This window comes from Gasterosteus aculeatus, chromosome 16, assembly GCF_964276395.1.
Source record: "Gasterosteus aculeatus chromosome 16, fGasAcu3.hap1.1, whole genome shotgun sequence".
Taxonomy (NCBI): domain Eukaryota; kingdom Metazoa; phylum Chordata; class Actinopteri; order Perciformes; family Gasterosteidae; genus Gasterosteus; species Gasterosteus aculeatus.
In genome coordinates, this window is record NC_135704.1 from 17,761,791 (window position 1) to 17,777,553 (window position 15,763).

The window sequence follows — 15,763 nt, forward strand, 5'->3', positions numbered from 1 at the left end:
TGTTTCTGAGACCTGCGAGGAAAGAACCCTCTGGATGAGCACTTTGCTTTGACTCATTTCTCGTTTATTTGAAAAGCGACGGGCGGTTTGACACCCCGCGGCAGCCGGGTGTCCTCACATACTTTACACGACATTGATCAGCTTTAAACGGTACGTTGTTCTGAAATACGCCATGATGGGGACTTGGTGATCCTTTTCCTGCACGGGAAGTACGCCGCCCCCAAAAAACAGATTTTATCGTGAAACCATTTTGTAACCATGACAAATGTACACTCAAATCAGTACTTTTTGATAAAAATCAAAAGGATAATTTCAAACTACTGCAACAAGCCGACGTTCAGCTGCACATAATCCAAAAAGTTCTGACCAGTAAATGATGTGAAGAAAAAGAGCAGTGTGGAAGGATGCTAGCAGAGGAGCTAAGGAAGCGACTGGGTTTCCTCCAGCTGGAGGTCTAATCTGTACATGAAGACAAGAAGGTCCAGTCTGACGTCACGTGCTCGTTCTCTCATCGCTTTAAGTGGACACACACACACACACACACACACACACAGACGAATGACGTCACGGCTAAATTCACTGATTTATTATGAATTAACAGAGTCCGTTTAATGAGCCATCGAAAGGTTTCCAGACTGATTTTGACGAGTCTGAGCTCAGATTCAACAGGCGTCTTTGGGACAGCGTCGAGTTGAAGTCTGGACAGCTGAGATCAGAGATCGAGGACGATCGAAATGTATAATCATCCCTTCCAGACGCCTGCATCCTGAGCTCAGCCTGCCGGATTTACACGCGTGTGCATCAGCCGCGATGCTCTGAATGAAGACATGAAATGAAATGATCCAGATATGATCTCAGATCAACGCGTACGGACCCATTTGTTCTCTTTTGACACTTCTTAAAATAATTATAATAATAATAATAATCTTTCCAGTATTAAATAATCTTATATAAAAACACACAAAAAGTTTGAAATAAATGGCAACGCCTGCCCCCCCCCCCCTCAGTCCATAACACCTTTCTATACACAACTTTCGCATCCTTCATTTCTGCCCCCCCCCCCTCCGTTGCCACGGCGCCAGGCTGTACCAGTTACTGTGCAGCTTTTCGTCTCTGTTGCCCTTCAAGTCTCGTCGTCTTTTCTATTTTCAACGCAAAGCTGCACAGACATTGTGAAAAAAGCAGGATTTTTGTGGCTTGCTTGTATACAGATATATATATATATATACATACATACATATATATATGTGTATGTTTTATGCATGTCGTCGGGTTAAACATGTATGGTATGTAGGTAACGATAGTAATAATCAGGGTAATAGGAACAATCATAATCTTAGATTAAGAGTCGGAAAGACGGTTTGCTACTTGCTCGGAGTCCAAGGGAGGATTTAGGACGAGGACAGACGGACAAGTCAAGACAGACATCGATTACTTCATCTCCGCACGAGACCTGAACAGTCAGTTTGTTTCTTTAAGCTCCGCCCACGTTCCCGCCCCCTACCAGTCACCGGTCAGTTTGGTGCTTTGGTCTCGTTTCGGGGGCGCGGGGGGCGGGCCTCGCCGCAGCGTTGCATAGCCTGAGATGTTGGCGTGTTTGTTGGAGTGGGAGTTCGAGTGGTGGCGAGACAGAGTTTGGGAGTGTCCTCGGACGCCCTGCTGCTGCTGCTGCTGCTGCTGCAGGAGCTCGGGGGGAGGCGGCGGGAGGAGCGCCATGTCGTCCATGGTGCCCGCGGGCTCCATCTTACAGGAGGAGATGAGGTGGGAGGACGTGAGCGAGCCATGGCGGGACACCGACTTCCTCTTGAGGGTGCGGTTGAGGTCCTCCAGGAAGTGGGGCTTCAGCGTCAGGGAGCTCGGCCCCGGGGACTTCGGGGAGGTGGGGGGGATCGGAGAGGGGGAGGAATAGGAGGACAGGGAGGGCGGTGGGGTCTGAGACAGAGGCGGCGGCGAGAGCGGCGCGTCGTACTGCGTCGTGTTGCTTATCCGCCGATTCAGTGTCGGAGGGAGGGCCGCCCCCTTCTTCAGCGAACTCTGTTTCCACGACGACGACGACAAGGAGGAAGGCGCCGACTGTTGGGGCGGTGGCATCTGAGGCTGTGGGTTCACCACGGCGACCTTGGGGGGCTGGTGGAACTCTGACGGGTGGGGGGGAGGAGGGAACAGCTCAAAGTCACTGGGCGGAGGCGGGAAGTAGTCCGGTGACGAGTCGAGGTTGGGAGGCTGGGCGGGCGGGGGCGGGGGGAATTCGGAGGGCTGGTGGGGGGGGCCTGCCTGCAGCCCCTTGAGCGCCAACGGGAGGTTGGCCAGGTTCAGCTTCCCCGGCTTGGGGAGCGGGGCAGGAAGCGCCGAGGCGTCCTTGGAGGGCGAGCCGGTCGCCGACGACGAGCCGGACGAGGTCCCCGTCTGAGGGCTCTGGCCAAATTTGCTGACCAGGCTCTCCACCTTCTTCGGCCGCTCTTCCTGGGCGTCGCCCGACAAGCTGCACCGGATGGACGAGGCTCTCTGGGGGGCCGGCGGCCCCCGCTTGCTGGATGCCGCCGACGCGTTGGGAGGCAGGCCGGAAGACAGGGGCGGAGGGAACTCCGCCATGGAGCTGTCGCACGGAGGCGGGGGGAACTCCGGGGACGGCGGAGCCACGGCGCCCCCCGGCTGCCACTTCGGTTTGGCCTTGACCGCCGGCGGGGACTGCGGAGCGGCGAACTTCGACCCTTCCGTGGAGCTGGAGGCGGGCAGAGAGGAAGGGGCGGAGTTCCCGGGGAACTGATTGACGATCTGCTTGACCAACGAGGAGGTAGCGGCTGCTATGGAGACGGAGGACGAGGACGAGGACGGGGAGACGGAGAGGTTTTTGGAGGAGAGGCTGTGCTGCTTGGGCAGGGTGGGCGGGGGCTGATTCGGGGAATGTCCCGTTGAGAAACTCTGCTGCTTTTTCACCGGCCCGTGGCCGCTGAGGGGCTGAGTGGGGGACAGGGGGGAGAGGGCCATCGGGAGGGAAGAAGGACCCGAGGGTTTGCGAGCGGTTTGAGGGGGAAAACCGCCGGTGAAGGTTTTGGGAGGCGCGGGAGGAGGCGCGCCGGGGGACAGAGGCCGGAGAACTTGCAGGGTGGCGGGGGGAGAGAGCCCGGCGGGAGGCGGGGGAGGAGAAAGGTCCTCGCACGTCTCCGGGGTGAAGTCGTACTGCATGTTGGGAAACTTCTGCGACAGGAAGTGCTGCAGGCCGCTGTTGGAGAAGTGGTCGCGGGGGTCGTGGGCGGGCTCCGGGGGGGGAGGCGGGGGTAGCCCGTTGAACTCGGGGCTCTCTGGCGGAGGAGGCGGGAGGTAGGCGTGCTCCTGCGCGTCCTCCTCCAGAGGGGGCGGGAGAGCGGAGGGGCCGGGCGCCCCGAACTTCAGCGCCGCCCCGGCGGAGCCGGGAGCCGGCGCCGCGGTGCGGGGAGGAGGAGGGGGAGACGGCGGGGGAGAGGCGCTGTAGGCGGCCGGGAGGGTGTTGTAGTTGGCGGACTGGGTGTGGGGGGTGGGCGCCCCGGCCGGCCCCGCCCTGCACTGGTTCTGGCTCTGCAGGCGAGCCAGGGTGCTGTACTTGATGTAGGAGGGGGTGGCGTTGGCCATGGGCGGAGGCGGCAGAGGGGGGGAGGGCGGTGACGGGGAGGAGTCGTCGGAGGGGACGAGGCCGTCGGTGTAGCTGGTCCGGGAGCTCGGGGGCTGGGGGGAGAGGATCTGGACCGGGATGGGCCTACTGATGGAGTCCATCCTCATCATCTGGAGAAGGTGCATGAAATCAGGTGACAGAAAAAGAGAGAAAAGCGTTGTCACGTCTCTGAAGGCAAACAATCCCGGACAAGACGCAGGTGGTCGCACAACAATCCACCACACACAGCTCACTAAAAGTGTCCCGCGAGGATCACCGTGACGACGGTTGTTAGGTTTATCAGTGCGCCACGACAAGGAGACCCGATGAAGTGTGTTTGATGTTCTCCTGGATCTAAAACGTTTCTCTACTCTGGTCCCAAACGCGTTAAACAGGACATTCCATCACACCGAGCGGTTAGAACCAATTGAGCTGCAGCCCTTTAAAAACAGGAATATACGGGTACATAAGTCAAGAGTTTAGGAGCTTGATGGATTCTTATCATCTGTGCAGTAATATGCAGATCATCAGCTGAGGTGAAGATGTGAATAAATCATTTTTCAGCGCAGTTGGAGCTCCAGCGTGAAGCGTGGTGACCTCACACATGGAGCCTCACAGCATCAGCTGACGCTAGCCCCCCCCCCCGACCCCCCATGTCTTAAAAAGCTGCAGCCACAACCGCCAACATGCCGGTTTACGTCACTTCCTGTCTAACCTCCACGCCCTCCTCCTGCACAAAGAGGAAGCGGCATTCGTCCCTTCACCTTTGACCGCTGGCAGGGAAGCAGAGGGGAGGGGGGGTTTAGCGGGGGGGGGGGGGGGGGGCATGGGAAATGCAGTGACGGGACGCGAGGGCGTTCGAGTGTGTTCGCACCTCTCCCTGCGTTCCCCTCCTCCAGGCGTCGGAGAAGATGGAGCTGACGGCGCTCTGGGAGCGGGTGTGGCCCGACGACGTCATCTCCGACACGCCGCTGTCCGATTGGCTGGAGTGGTTGGACTGGGACTCTGTGGCGAGGACGCGCACGCAAAAGTTAGTTTTGTTGAGCTCTTTGATGCCAATTTTATGTGATAAATTAACGGGTATTAGTAAAAATGTGGTTTATCTGAGCCGCTTTAGAACAACGTGCGAAAACAAACATCTTAACAAGGGAACGTCGGACGGACCTGGAAGGCTGGAGCTGGATCCTGACTTGATGGAGGAGGAAGAAAGGGAGGACCAATCGTAGGCCGCCTCCGTCCTCCTCATGGCCTCCTGGAAGTTGATGTACAGCTGCTTCCCGTACTGAGAGGCGCGCGCACACACACGCACACGCACACACACACACACAACAGGCATTTACGGATATGCAGCAAAACGTGTGTCCTACAACAGGAAGTGCTTTTACCTTGGCGATTCGAATACTGTTGATCCACTGCTGGAGGGTCCTGACATCGTCACAGCAGAGATACTTGATGTACTGAGACTTCTTCTGGATCTGAGGATGCTACACACACACACACACACACACATTTTCAATATCATAGCCTACTTTGACTTGTTGCCTTTTGTGTTGCTGCTTTATATGTTTTTACTAAATTACAATACCGGTGATTTTTAGAACTACTCCTTTTAAAAGCACCACGAGTACTAATCACTCACCTCCCGTCACAAAACACATCAATGTACGAATTGTTAGATTTTGCGCCACCGTTGTCATTTCAGTTTTTAGCACAATTAAGGGGGACGTCATGAGCGATGTGAATGAATGAGACGCTGCGAGATCTTGCAAGGAGACCCGATTTTCTCTAGACCACTGAAATGCGACACACAACGTTTGGTGGCTAATACCATTTTGTGCTGAAAGGCAGCTATTTACTTAACATTTAGAATTTTGCTGGTAACCGTATTATAAAAGCAACAAGGCACTTTATCTTCAATAATGTAACAATAATGTAACAGTTTCTTCATGTAATAATGCAATAATGTAACAGTTTGAGGGTTTCCGGTAACAACACCCTCGAACTGTTACATTATTGGACGATAAAGTGCAGCTTATCTGCAACAAAATGAAACCTGAAATAGGTGTAATTGCTGTGTTCGACCCGTAGGTGGCACAAGGGGACTGAGGTGCCACAAACCAGACGAGCGGTGACTTGAACCCCACCACGCCTGTGTGTGTGTGCGTGCGTTTGTGTACCTTCAGCACCATGCAGTAGTCGGTGGGAGCCTTGTACTTGCTCTTGTAGTCCTGTCCGTGGTAAACGTTCACGTGATCCAGCTGGAGAAAACACACCAGGTCTCTGGAGGCCTGCACAACCACAAAACACCATCAGGTTCACCCCGGTGCTCCCCCCTCCCCGACTGCACATGTACACGGACACACACACACGGACACACACACGGACACACACGGACACACACCTTGGCCTTTCCCTTGGGCACGTAGTAGATGCCAGACGCCCTCAGCAGGAAGTAGCGCTTCTTCCACGACTTCTTGCCATCCTCCTTCAGCCACAACACCCCCTCCATCTCGGGGACGGACACAGTGCTGCCGCCGAAACACTCCTGACCCCCCCACACAGACACACACACACACACAGACACACAAGGTTCTTGTTGATTGCTCCGTTCAGTTGAACGTTGAAGCGGTGAGAAGGTTCCTTCACCCCCACAATGAGCGAGACTTCCCTCTGGTTCTGCAGTCGGGCTGAAGATGCGTTTGAGTAAGAGGAGGAAACAGACTAACCTCTAACAGAGCCTCTTTGTTCCTCTCAGCCATCTCACACGTCTCCTTCCGCCCCAGCAAATAGTTCTGCAGCAGGCGGCGTGTGGAGAGAAGCGTCAGAGCTTTGGTTAGTGGTACAAACGAAATGAAAAACCTCCGTGGTGATTAAGTGAGGAGCTGCAGGTGGAGCACCGTGGGGGGGGGGGGGGGGGGGGGAGGGGGGGGCGGTGCTGGTGGAGCTCACCTGGGGGTTCTTGAACAGAGCGTACTTCTCGATGCGCTCAGTGAACATCAGGCGGTTCTGGCTGTCTCTGGTCCAGTTCTGCAGGTTCTCCACCAGGTTCTCGTGGTCCTCGAAGATCCGCTCTGCTCGGAGCCAATGAGAAACCTCCGTTGGATCAGTAAACGCTTTAAACCGTCTAAAGTTTGGGGTTTGAGAATTATTCTGTTGTTATTTCCTGTAGGGAAGCAGTGAGGTCAGAGGTTAGGATTCGACAGGAAGTCAGTGCCTTGCCAAAGGGCACTCAGCAGGTGGTGCTGGTGTGTGAACGGATATGGATCCGCCCCCCTCCCCCCTCCTCCCTCTCTCTTCAGCACAGCAGAAGCCCTGAGGTTGTAGGTTAGATCACACGCATCAGTGCACCGGACCTACAATAACACACGTGTGCGTGTTCACATCTATGTGGCTGAATATCTGTGCTGATAGTTGCTGCTGGGCACCATGTTGCAGACCAATGTGCTCAGTAATGATGTCACACACACACACACACACACACACACACACACACACACACACCTGGATATGTGGGAAAGGTCGTGGTAGTAATGAACTTAATCAGCCGAAGGAGGATTTACTGTCTAAGCTTGTAATGCTGTGTAAAACAGGCTCAGTGCTGCAGGTATCATTGCATTACCATGCGTGTGTGTGTGTGTGTGTGTGTGTGTGTGTGTTCACGCACCCATCTGCAGCTCGTTGATGGTTTCCACCAGTGACCAGTCCGGACTGTAACCACAGTGGGATTTCTCCAGCAAACTGTCCAAAACCTGCAGGATGGGAGACAAAGTATTGCTGCTATTCCATTACTTCTTTAAACAATGGTAGTAATACTACTACTAGTGGTGCCAGTATTGCTGTTCATGATGCCTAGTACTGCAGCTAGTAACACTTGTACTCATGTCCCTGTGACCGCCGTGTGCAGTGGGAGGAGTCAAAGAGCCGTACCTGTCTCACGGTTTGTCTCTCGTCCACCATCATCGTCTTTGAGCTCTCGTCGGACAGATGAACGCGAATCACCAGCTGCCGAGAGAGAAAACACAATGTAATTATTCTCACTTCTTTAACCGACTCCTGTGCATCTGCTTTAACTAAAAGCATAGAGTCCATGGACCATCGAGTCCCTGAAGCATCGAGTCCATGAAGCATCGAGTCCATGAACCATTGAATCTATGAAGCATTGAGTCCATGAAGCATCGAGTCCATGGAGCATCGAATCCATGAAGCATCGAGTCCATGAAGCATCGAGTCCATGAAGCATCGAGTCCATGAACCATCGAATTCCATGGACCATCGAGTCCATGAATCATCGAGTCCATGAAGCATCGAGTCCATGAAGCATCGAGTCCATGAACCATTGAATCTATGAAGCATTGAGTCCATGAAGCATCGAGTCCATGGAGCATCGAATCCATGAAGCATCGAGTCCATGAAGCATCGAGTCCATGAAGCATCGAGTCCATGAACCATTGAATCTATGAAGCATTGAGTCCATGAAGCATCGAGTCCATGGAGCATCGAATCCATGAAGCATCGAGTCCATGAAGCATCGAGTCCATGAACCATCGAATTCCATGGACCATCGAGTCCATGAATCATCGAGTCCGTCAATCATTGAGTCATTGAATCTATGAAGCATTGAGTCAATGAAGCATGAGTCCATGAAGCATTGAGTCCATGTAGCATTGAGTCCATGAAGCATCGAATCCATGGAGCATCGAGTCCATGGAGCATCGAGTCCATGAAGCATCGAGTCCATGAAGCATTGAATCTATGAAGCATTGAGTCCATGGAGCATTGAGTCCATGGAGCATCGAGTCCATGAAGCATCGAGTCCATGAAGCATCGAGTCTATGAAGCATCGAGTCCATAGAGCATTGAGTCCCTGAATCATTGAGTCCCTGAATCATTGAGTCCCTGAATCATTGAGTCCCTGAATCATTGAATCCATGAATCATTGAATCCATGAAGCATTGAGTCAATGAAGCATTGAATCTATGAAGCATTGAGTCCATGAAGCATTGAATCTATGAAGCATTGAGTCCATGAAGCATTGAGTCAATGAAGCATTGAATCTATGAAGCATTGAGTCCATGAAGCATTGAATCTATGGAGCATTGAGTCCATGAAGCATTGAATCTATGGAGCATTGAGTCCATGAATCACGTCACTTGGCCTTATTCATTTCGGTCGTTGCCATGGCACCAGGTGTGTTGAAGTAGTTTGGCTTGTACAATAATTAATAATACACAATATGGCGTCCCAGTACAGCAGTGTACTACAGTCTGTTATTGTATTGTTGTTTACTTTGTGTATTTCAAACGTTCCAACTATTGTTGTTGTTATTAGATGTACACAAACCTTTAAAAAGCCTTCATGCTTTTGGCCTTTAATATTTTAACACGTGACCCGCTGACAGGAAGCTGGTGCTCCGTCTCAGAGTGTAATGAATCATGCTCGTTAATCTCCCTCGCTCGATCTGCGTGTGCGTGTGCGTCAGTGCGTGTGCGTCGGATTGGGATTTAACTTGCAGCGGTCATTATGCTGAGTGCTGTGTGTGTGTGATGACCCCAGCTGTTATTGACCAGAGCCTTCCATGTGGACCAACACTGACCTGACCCAGAAAGCGGAGTCCACTGTACACATAATAGATATGGACACACACACACACACACACACACACACACACACACACACACACACGCACACACCTCCGTAGCACCAGTTACCTTTTTGACCTGCGCCTCCTTGATCTTCTCCAGGGCGACTCGGATATTGTCGGCCTTCAGCTTGGCCGCCTGTTCCTCCTGCACACACACACGGACGCACACGTTGATGACAGCAACAGACAATCCACTCTTGTCGGTCAGTTCAAACCGGCGGCATTAACGTCGCACTCTGCATAACGCGAGTCCTTCATGCAGCGGCCGCTCACCTGGTTCCTCCAGCAGGAATTCATTTTGAGTTTTTTTTTTAACTTTCAGGCGATTTCTCTCAAACAAACAACACTTGTGTCTCCGGCACAACTACAAAAATCCAGTCCAGAAAAGTTTTGACCAAGTCCTCGGCCGGCTGGTTGTGCACACCGTTACCGTGGAAACGTACCGCGCTCAGGGGGAGCTAAAATAAGAAAGCAGCGATTATTCTCCCCAAACAGCAGCTCGGGGGCACAAACTGAGAGAAATCATCGGACAAGTCGGGTCGGCAGAGCAAGACCTGCTCCCCCTCTTCATCATCATCATCGTCGTCGTCATCATCTACGTATTACTGGGGCCGCAAGGGAATAAGACCGGATTATCCCTCTGATGCTGCATGCTGGTAGATGGTCATTGTCTCTCTTAAGGATTATCCAAACACACACACACACACACACTGGGAACAAATACAAAGTCCGGTCTCCTCGAGATGCTCCGCTTCGATTCTGCAGCGACAAGCCGGCCACTCGGCCCTCGGGCGGAGCGATGGAGCCCAGCGCGTCGGGCGAGAAAAAGAACCGAGTGTGGAGGGAGGGGGGAGGAGATGGAGCAGGATGGAGCGGAGTCAGACGGCCTGGAATCCCCCCAAAAAAGTGTGGAGAAGCAAGAACGACTGGAGGAAGAGTGACGGGAGACAAAGCGCCTCCCGAGAGCTGCAGCTAATCTACGTCTCCGCTGACTGACTGACTAATCGATCAAAGCCGCTGACCGATCGCCTGGTGGCTGATCAGTCCTCTGCCCCGTCCCCACTCGTCCCCCCTCGTCCCCCCTCGTCCCCCCTCGTCCGCCCACGTCCGCCCCGGCCGAGCGGCATGGAGGGAATGAGAGGAGGAGCGAGGAAGAGAGGGGGATGGACGGCGGGGGGGAGGGGACCTTCGTTTTTTTTTGCTGTGCCAACACACATGCAGAGGCACTGATCTCTTTATCTCAGCCCCCCACCCCCCCTCACCCTCCCTCACCCCTCCTCCCCCGGCTCCACAGTCTTAACCCCCCCTCCCTCCTTGTTTTCATCGCACTCTTAGTTTCACATTTTTAGAAAGAGTTTGTCAGCCAGGGGTCTGAATATGACACACACACACACACACACACACACACACACACAATCCATATTGTGAATGAGCGAAAGGGCAGAATGAAGTGAAGATGGAGGAGGATGAGGAAGAGGAGATTAACGGCCAATCTCTTTATCGGCACCCCCCAAAACCCCCATGATGCGCGCACACACACACGCACACACACACGCACACACACGCACACACACAGTGTGGAAGCGTAAGCTCATAAACAGCTTCGTAATGACGAGCTTATGTTTTCGTTGGCTGGTTTAGCGTCTGAGGATTTACATTAAAAGCAGCAGAGTAGAAAACGAGTGAGAATTAAGTGCGAATAATAATAATAATCGGAGGGGGGGGGGGAAATGGAAGCAGATTATATATTGTGATATAATTTACATAAGCAGGGTAAGTCTTTGACGCACATTAGATAATTAGATACAAATAAATAGGACAAATGTAACAAGGATTTAATCGTACGTGACATCGCGTAGCGCCCAGTGGGTCACCAAGATATTGTGTCAAATTCAGAAAAATTCAGAAAAATAACATTATATAAATCTATCAATTAGCAGAAATTAAAGCGCGGCCACTAACATACATTTACATGACGCTTGTTTGAGCTAAATGACACACAGAGCAAAAGAAGAAGAGAAGATTACATTTGACAGAATAGTTGCATAACACATGATCCTTTTGGGCCTCCGACTGAAAGAACAACTGTTGCATAACGACTTCTATGCATATTAAAGCGCATCACAACGAGATGCTTCAGGTAGCGGAGGACGCATCAAACGCCGTCCATTAGCGCTGTGATGCTAACTGACACGGCGTTCCTCACAACAGCTTGAAGCAGCTGGCTGAGGCCCGTCAGCGATCATCATCATCATCACCTTCATCATCACCGCCGCCATCAGAACCACGACCCCCCCGTCTTCAGCTCTCATTACTGTAACCACGCTTTCATTCAGACCCACAATGGAAACAAATCTCTTACACAAGGTGCCTTATGTACGTTAGCGCGAATGTGAGGCGATGATTAATTCATTCGTTCAATTTAAGGGGATTATCGGTTAAAAACAAATCCTTGTTTCCCTTCAGTCAACCAATTAGAACCCTTTTATATATGAAAATCCTTAACACCCATTAAGCCCAAATCTGTCGTTACTGGCATTGAAAATTGCTCAGCTTCACTAACAATGTTGTTCAGCCGTTTGCTTTTTGCACGGCGAGGTTGTCCCTCGCCGCTCGCCGCCCTCATTTTGCATCTTGCAGCATAAACGTTGCCTCCCCCATGTCGCGGATCTCCAGTTGACCTACATTAAAGAGCCCCTAAAATACTTACTACTGAGTGCTACTGACACAGAGAGCACACACACACACACACACACACACACACACACACACACACCCTGTGGAGGTCCAGCGCATAAAAACTGCACCCTGAACCAAATCGCTGCTGCAGGAATTAGACCCCCCCCCCCCCCCCTCCCGTAATCTGCGTGGAATCTCAGGGGCCCCTCAGACTAATCTCAGGCCACAATTTAAAGCAAAGCAGGTTATTTTTGGAGCGTTTTCTACCATTGAGGCCCAAATGAGTGCAAGAAGGAAACACAGAGAAATGTTGGGGCATCTAAGCTCCACAGCTGGAACAGCTGCATTTGCCAGCAACAGCTGCTCTGGAATAAATAGCTCAATAATTTGGACCGACTGGGGCCTTGACTGATTTGTGTTACCAAAAAGCAAATAGTGTTCAATCCGCTAGGGAAAAGAAATGTCTGCCGAGTACAACGACAACGCTCGAGGATTACATCACACATAGCGTTAAGAGAGACGTCTGCTACGTCGTCACACTGAGATAAGAGACGTCTGCTACGTCGTCACACTGAGATAAGAGACGTCTGCTTGGGTTCTGAAACCCAAAACGAGCACATTACAAGAACGGCAAAAGCCAACAACTGCAAACGTGACAGCTCGTTGGCAGCCAGCTGGTGTGTGTGTGTGTGTGTGTGTTCACTGCACGTGTTTGTATACTTGATTCTACAGGGAATCACCCTCTCTGCCCCAAAGAAGATTATCCCTGCAGAACTGGCACATTCCTCCAACATCCAATCAAACCGCCTCATCTCCTTTGTCATCCAATCAAATCACAACATCGCTGATCCAATCAGAATAAAGCCTGCTTACTTACCCTCCATCTAATGCGCCCACACACACACACGTCACATGTTGTCCAGAGCCATCAATCTGAGCACATCTGTGTACATCTGTAGTGTTTTTGTGTACATTCTCCCAAATTATTAACCGAAATAAAACACGAGCGAGCGAATCCAACATCGTTCCCGAACATTAGGGATCACCCAGTGGAGGACGCTCACCGACAGCACAGAACCTGTGTTCTCCTGCTGTCAGAGCGAACGCGTCCAAGGGGGAGGACTGACTGTGACGCTCACACATACCACGCCGCGCACACGCCATGCACACGCTTTTCCTCGGCCCAAAAACAAACCTTCATGCTTAGGAAAAAGCTCTCGTCTTCGCTGGACAGAAAACGAGGACGAGCAAGAAGGAGAAGAATGCAAATGCAGCGGTGACCATGGCTACGGTGGGAGTCACAGAGCTTTACGGTGAGAAGTGAGCACTAGTGTTTGGCTTCTCTTTGTCGTGGTGTTCGTTGGATGACACTTCACATGTTGATGACACAGGAAAAGCATATCATTTTCTACCCTTTTCGCTTATTCATGTGATGACTTAAACGTTTTATTCACATTTTTAAACGGCTGCCATTGATTGTCCTGTGTGAAGCTCGGGGACACACCGGCTACTGCAGCCAAACCATGATCACGTGACACATGTGCATTTCACCGAGGGACACACACACACAGACACACACACACACACACACACACACCTCCTCTTCAACACCACAGAGGAAGAGGAAGCAGAGGAGGAAGGTGGATAAAAGTGCATGCTGGGACTTTGCTTCATGCATTGGAATCCAAAAGGAGGGGGGGGGGGTGTGCAGGGGTACAGCCATGTAAGAAGAGGAGAGAATGGGGGGGGGGGCGGGGGGGGGGGGATCACCTTGGTCAGCAGGTGGCAGGGTTTCCCCGCTATGTTTCTCAGAATCAGAGAGGTTTCCCTGTCCAGATAGGAGTGCTTTAAAGAGAGAGAGAGAGAGAGACCCGGTGAGCTGGATGAGGCCGTTTAGCAGAAAGCTGTGAGCAGAAATAGAAAACCTGTGAAGAAGACGGCTCTAGAAGGTAAAAGGTCAAAACAAGAATACAGTCACTACTGCTGGTAGGAGGATGAAGGGCAACACATTCTATTCATTATAAATCTGATAGATTAACTATATTAATCACATTTCCTGAGGAGGCGAATGAGATAAAACGTGGCTCAGTGGGCTTTACATAATCCCTCCCCAGCAGGTTTCCACTGGGCAGACTGGGATCCCTCATAGGGCCCCAGTGGGGGCCGCGCTCTGTACTGGGATGAAGGAGAGCTCTGAGCCGCAGGGTTGAAAGAGTCACACATTTTACTCCTTCAAGACCGTAGTCCAGCGGCAGATTGCTTATATGATCAGCTTAATATTCTGTTCCTTTATATCAGACAAATCTTTGATAATCTTGTGAGTTTGGAGTGTGCAATTTGTGTGTGTGTGTGTGTGTGTGTGTACTTCAATCTCTAGAAACCATTTATCGAAAGCATTAGTTTGCTCTTCATTGCCACAGATTAAAAATAATATTTAGGTCGAACACACGCACACGCACACACACACAGAGCTTGGCTGTGTGGCTGTGTGTATATGTATATGTGTATTTTCGTATTCATCATTTCTTGTCGTCATTTTAAATGATCTGTGTGATAAACAATTGTCTAATTCTTTTTTAAACCTGCAGGTCAAGATTTTGCTTCCAAGCTGATTTCACTGATACTTGCTTATATGTTGAGTAGGTTAAAGGTTAATAGAAATACGCCGCTGTAATCATAGTTTGCACATGATCAATATGCCTCCACCATTTCAGGTAGTCAGATCATTTTAATGAAAACAACTTTTTTGTTTCTAATGTAATCCAATTATTATTCTACTTAACCACCGTGGGGACAACTTAGGTGGCTCTGCATGCTAATCAATAATGAATGTATCTAATAATGAGCGATTGGAGGAGCTGAGGGAGTTTGACCAGCGACACTCTGCAGACGTGATGACATCGCCGGCTGAGAGTTCTCTTTGGATCAAGCGCTTGACCTACTTTAGCTTCTACCCGCCCTCTGGGGTCATTTCAATAAGGACGATTCAGCAGAAGGGTTGCCCTGGTTACCTTGCTCTGCTCTGAACTTCTAGCAGTTAAAGCCTCCAGCGTGTTCATCAAAGCACCTTTCCTGAGCGCCACATTGTTCATACGCAGGATGAGGGCGACTATGGGACGAGTCGGGTCAACCCTGTGGGCCTGTTCGCGAGAAAGGTCCGGATGACGTCAGGGACGACCAATGACCAGAGTAGATGTGGACACTTAGTAGTTCCACTTCTAGTCCCACTAATGAGACAGCGCTTCGTCTTATCCGTTTACTTTTGTTTCCTTCCTCCTTCGCTTTTTATATTTTTTCATGAAATGTTTATATATAATATTTTCCAAACCATTTTTTGATCAAATAATTTATCAAACCATTTTTTGATCAAATAATTGTTTTTTTTCCATGACAGTTTTCAGAACATATTTTTACTTTAAAAAAAAAATACGTTTAAATTTTATTCCGCCTAATATTTTTTTGACTTTTTTTCAGTTTTCATAATGTCACATTTTTCGCTTTTATTTCCATGACATTTTTGAACAATTTTTCATTTTTTTTCGAAACAAATGTCTTTCAACTTGTTTTTTAAAACGTTTTGATCTAATATTTTTTTACTTTTTTTATTTTTGACTAAAAATGTTTTTTTCATGACAATTTTTGACATTTCTGACCTAATATATATTTTGTTTCCATGACAATATCCGACATGACATTTTTCTTAAAAAACATTTTTTCCGTGACAATTTTCAAAATATTTTTTACTTTATATCAATGAATTTTTTTTAACCTAAAATAGACCTAATATATTTCAATTTTTTTTTCAACATAGCATC

The 15,763-nt window shown here is 50.2% G+C and overlaps 1 protein-coding gene across 8 annotated transcripts in view; it reads right to left on the reverse strand.

The window, feature by feature from the left end:
* Nucleotides 1–571: 571 nt before the first annotated feature.
* LOC120834324 (ras-associated and pleckstrin homology domains-containing protein 1-like) overlaps nucleotides 572–15,763 on the reverse strand; it is a 35,301-nt gene continuing 20,109 nt past the window's right edge. For 6 of the 8 annotated variants that reach the window (XM_078090565.1, XM_078090561.1, XM_078090566.1 and 3 more), the window contains 12 exons: nucleotides 13,719–13,793; nucleotides 9,337–9,414; nucleotides 7,556–7,630; nucleotides 7,293–7,377; nucleotides 6,578–6,699; nucleotides 6,355–6,420; nucleotides 6,030–6,173; nucleotides 5,806–5,916; nucleotides 5,014–5,112; nucleotides 4,793–4,910; nucleotides 4,503–4,633; nucleotides 572–3,759 (listed from right to left, as the gene is read on the reverse strand). In XM_078090565.1, the coding sequence (XP_077946691.1) occupies nucleotides 1,501–3,759; nucleotides 4,503–4,633; nucleotides 4,793–4,910; nucleotides 5,014–5,112; nucleotides 5,806–5,916; nucleotides 6,030–6,173; nucleotides 6,355–6,420; nucleotides 6,578–6,699; nucleotides 7,293–7,377; nucleotides 7,556–7,630; nucleotides 9,337–9,414; nucleotides 13,719–13,793 (3,363 nt within the window). In that variant the 3' untranslated portion in view covers nucleotides 572–1,500. The remainder of the gene's footprint in view (nucleotides 3,760–4,502; nucleotides 4,634–4,792; nucleotides 4,911–5,013; nucleotides 5,113–5,805; nucleotides 5,917–6,029; nucleotides 6,174–6,354; nucleotides 6,421–6,577; nucleotides 6,700–7,292; nucleotides 7,378–7,555; nucleotides 7,631–9,336; nucleotides 9,415–13,718; nucleotides 13,794–15,763) is intronic. The other 2 variants (XM_078090568.1, XM_078090567.1) reach the window with 1 other exon arrangement.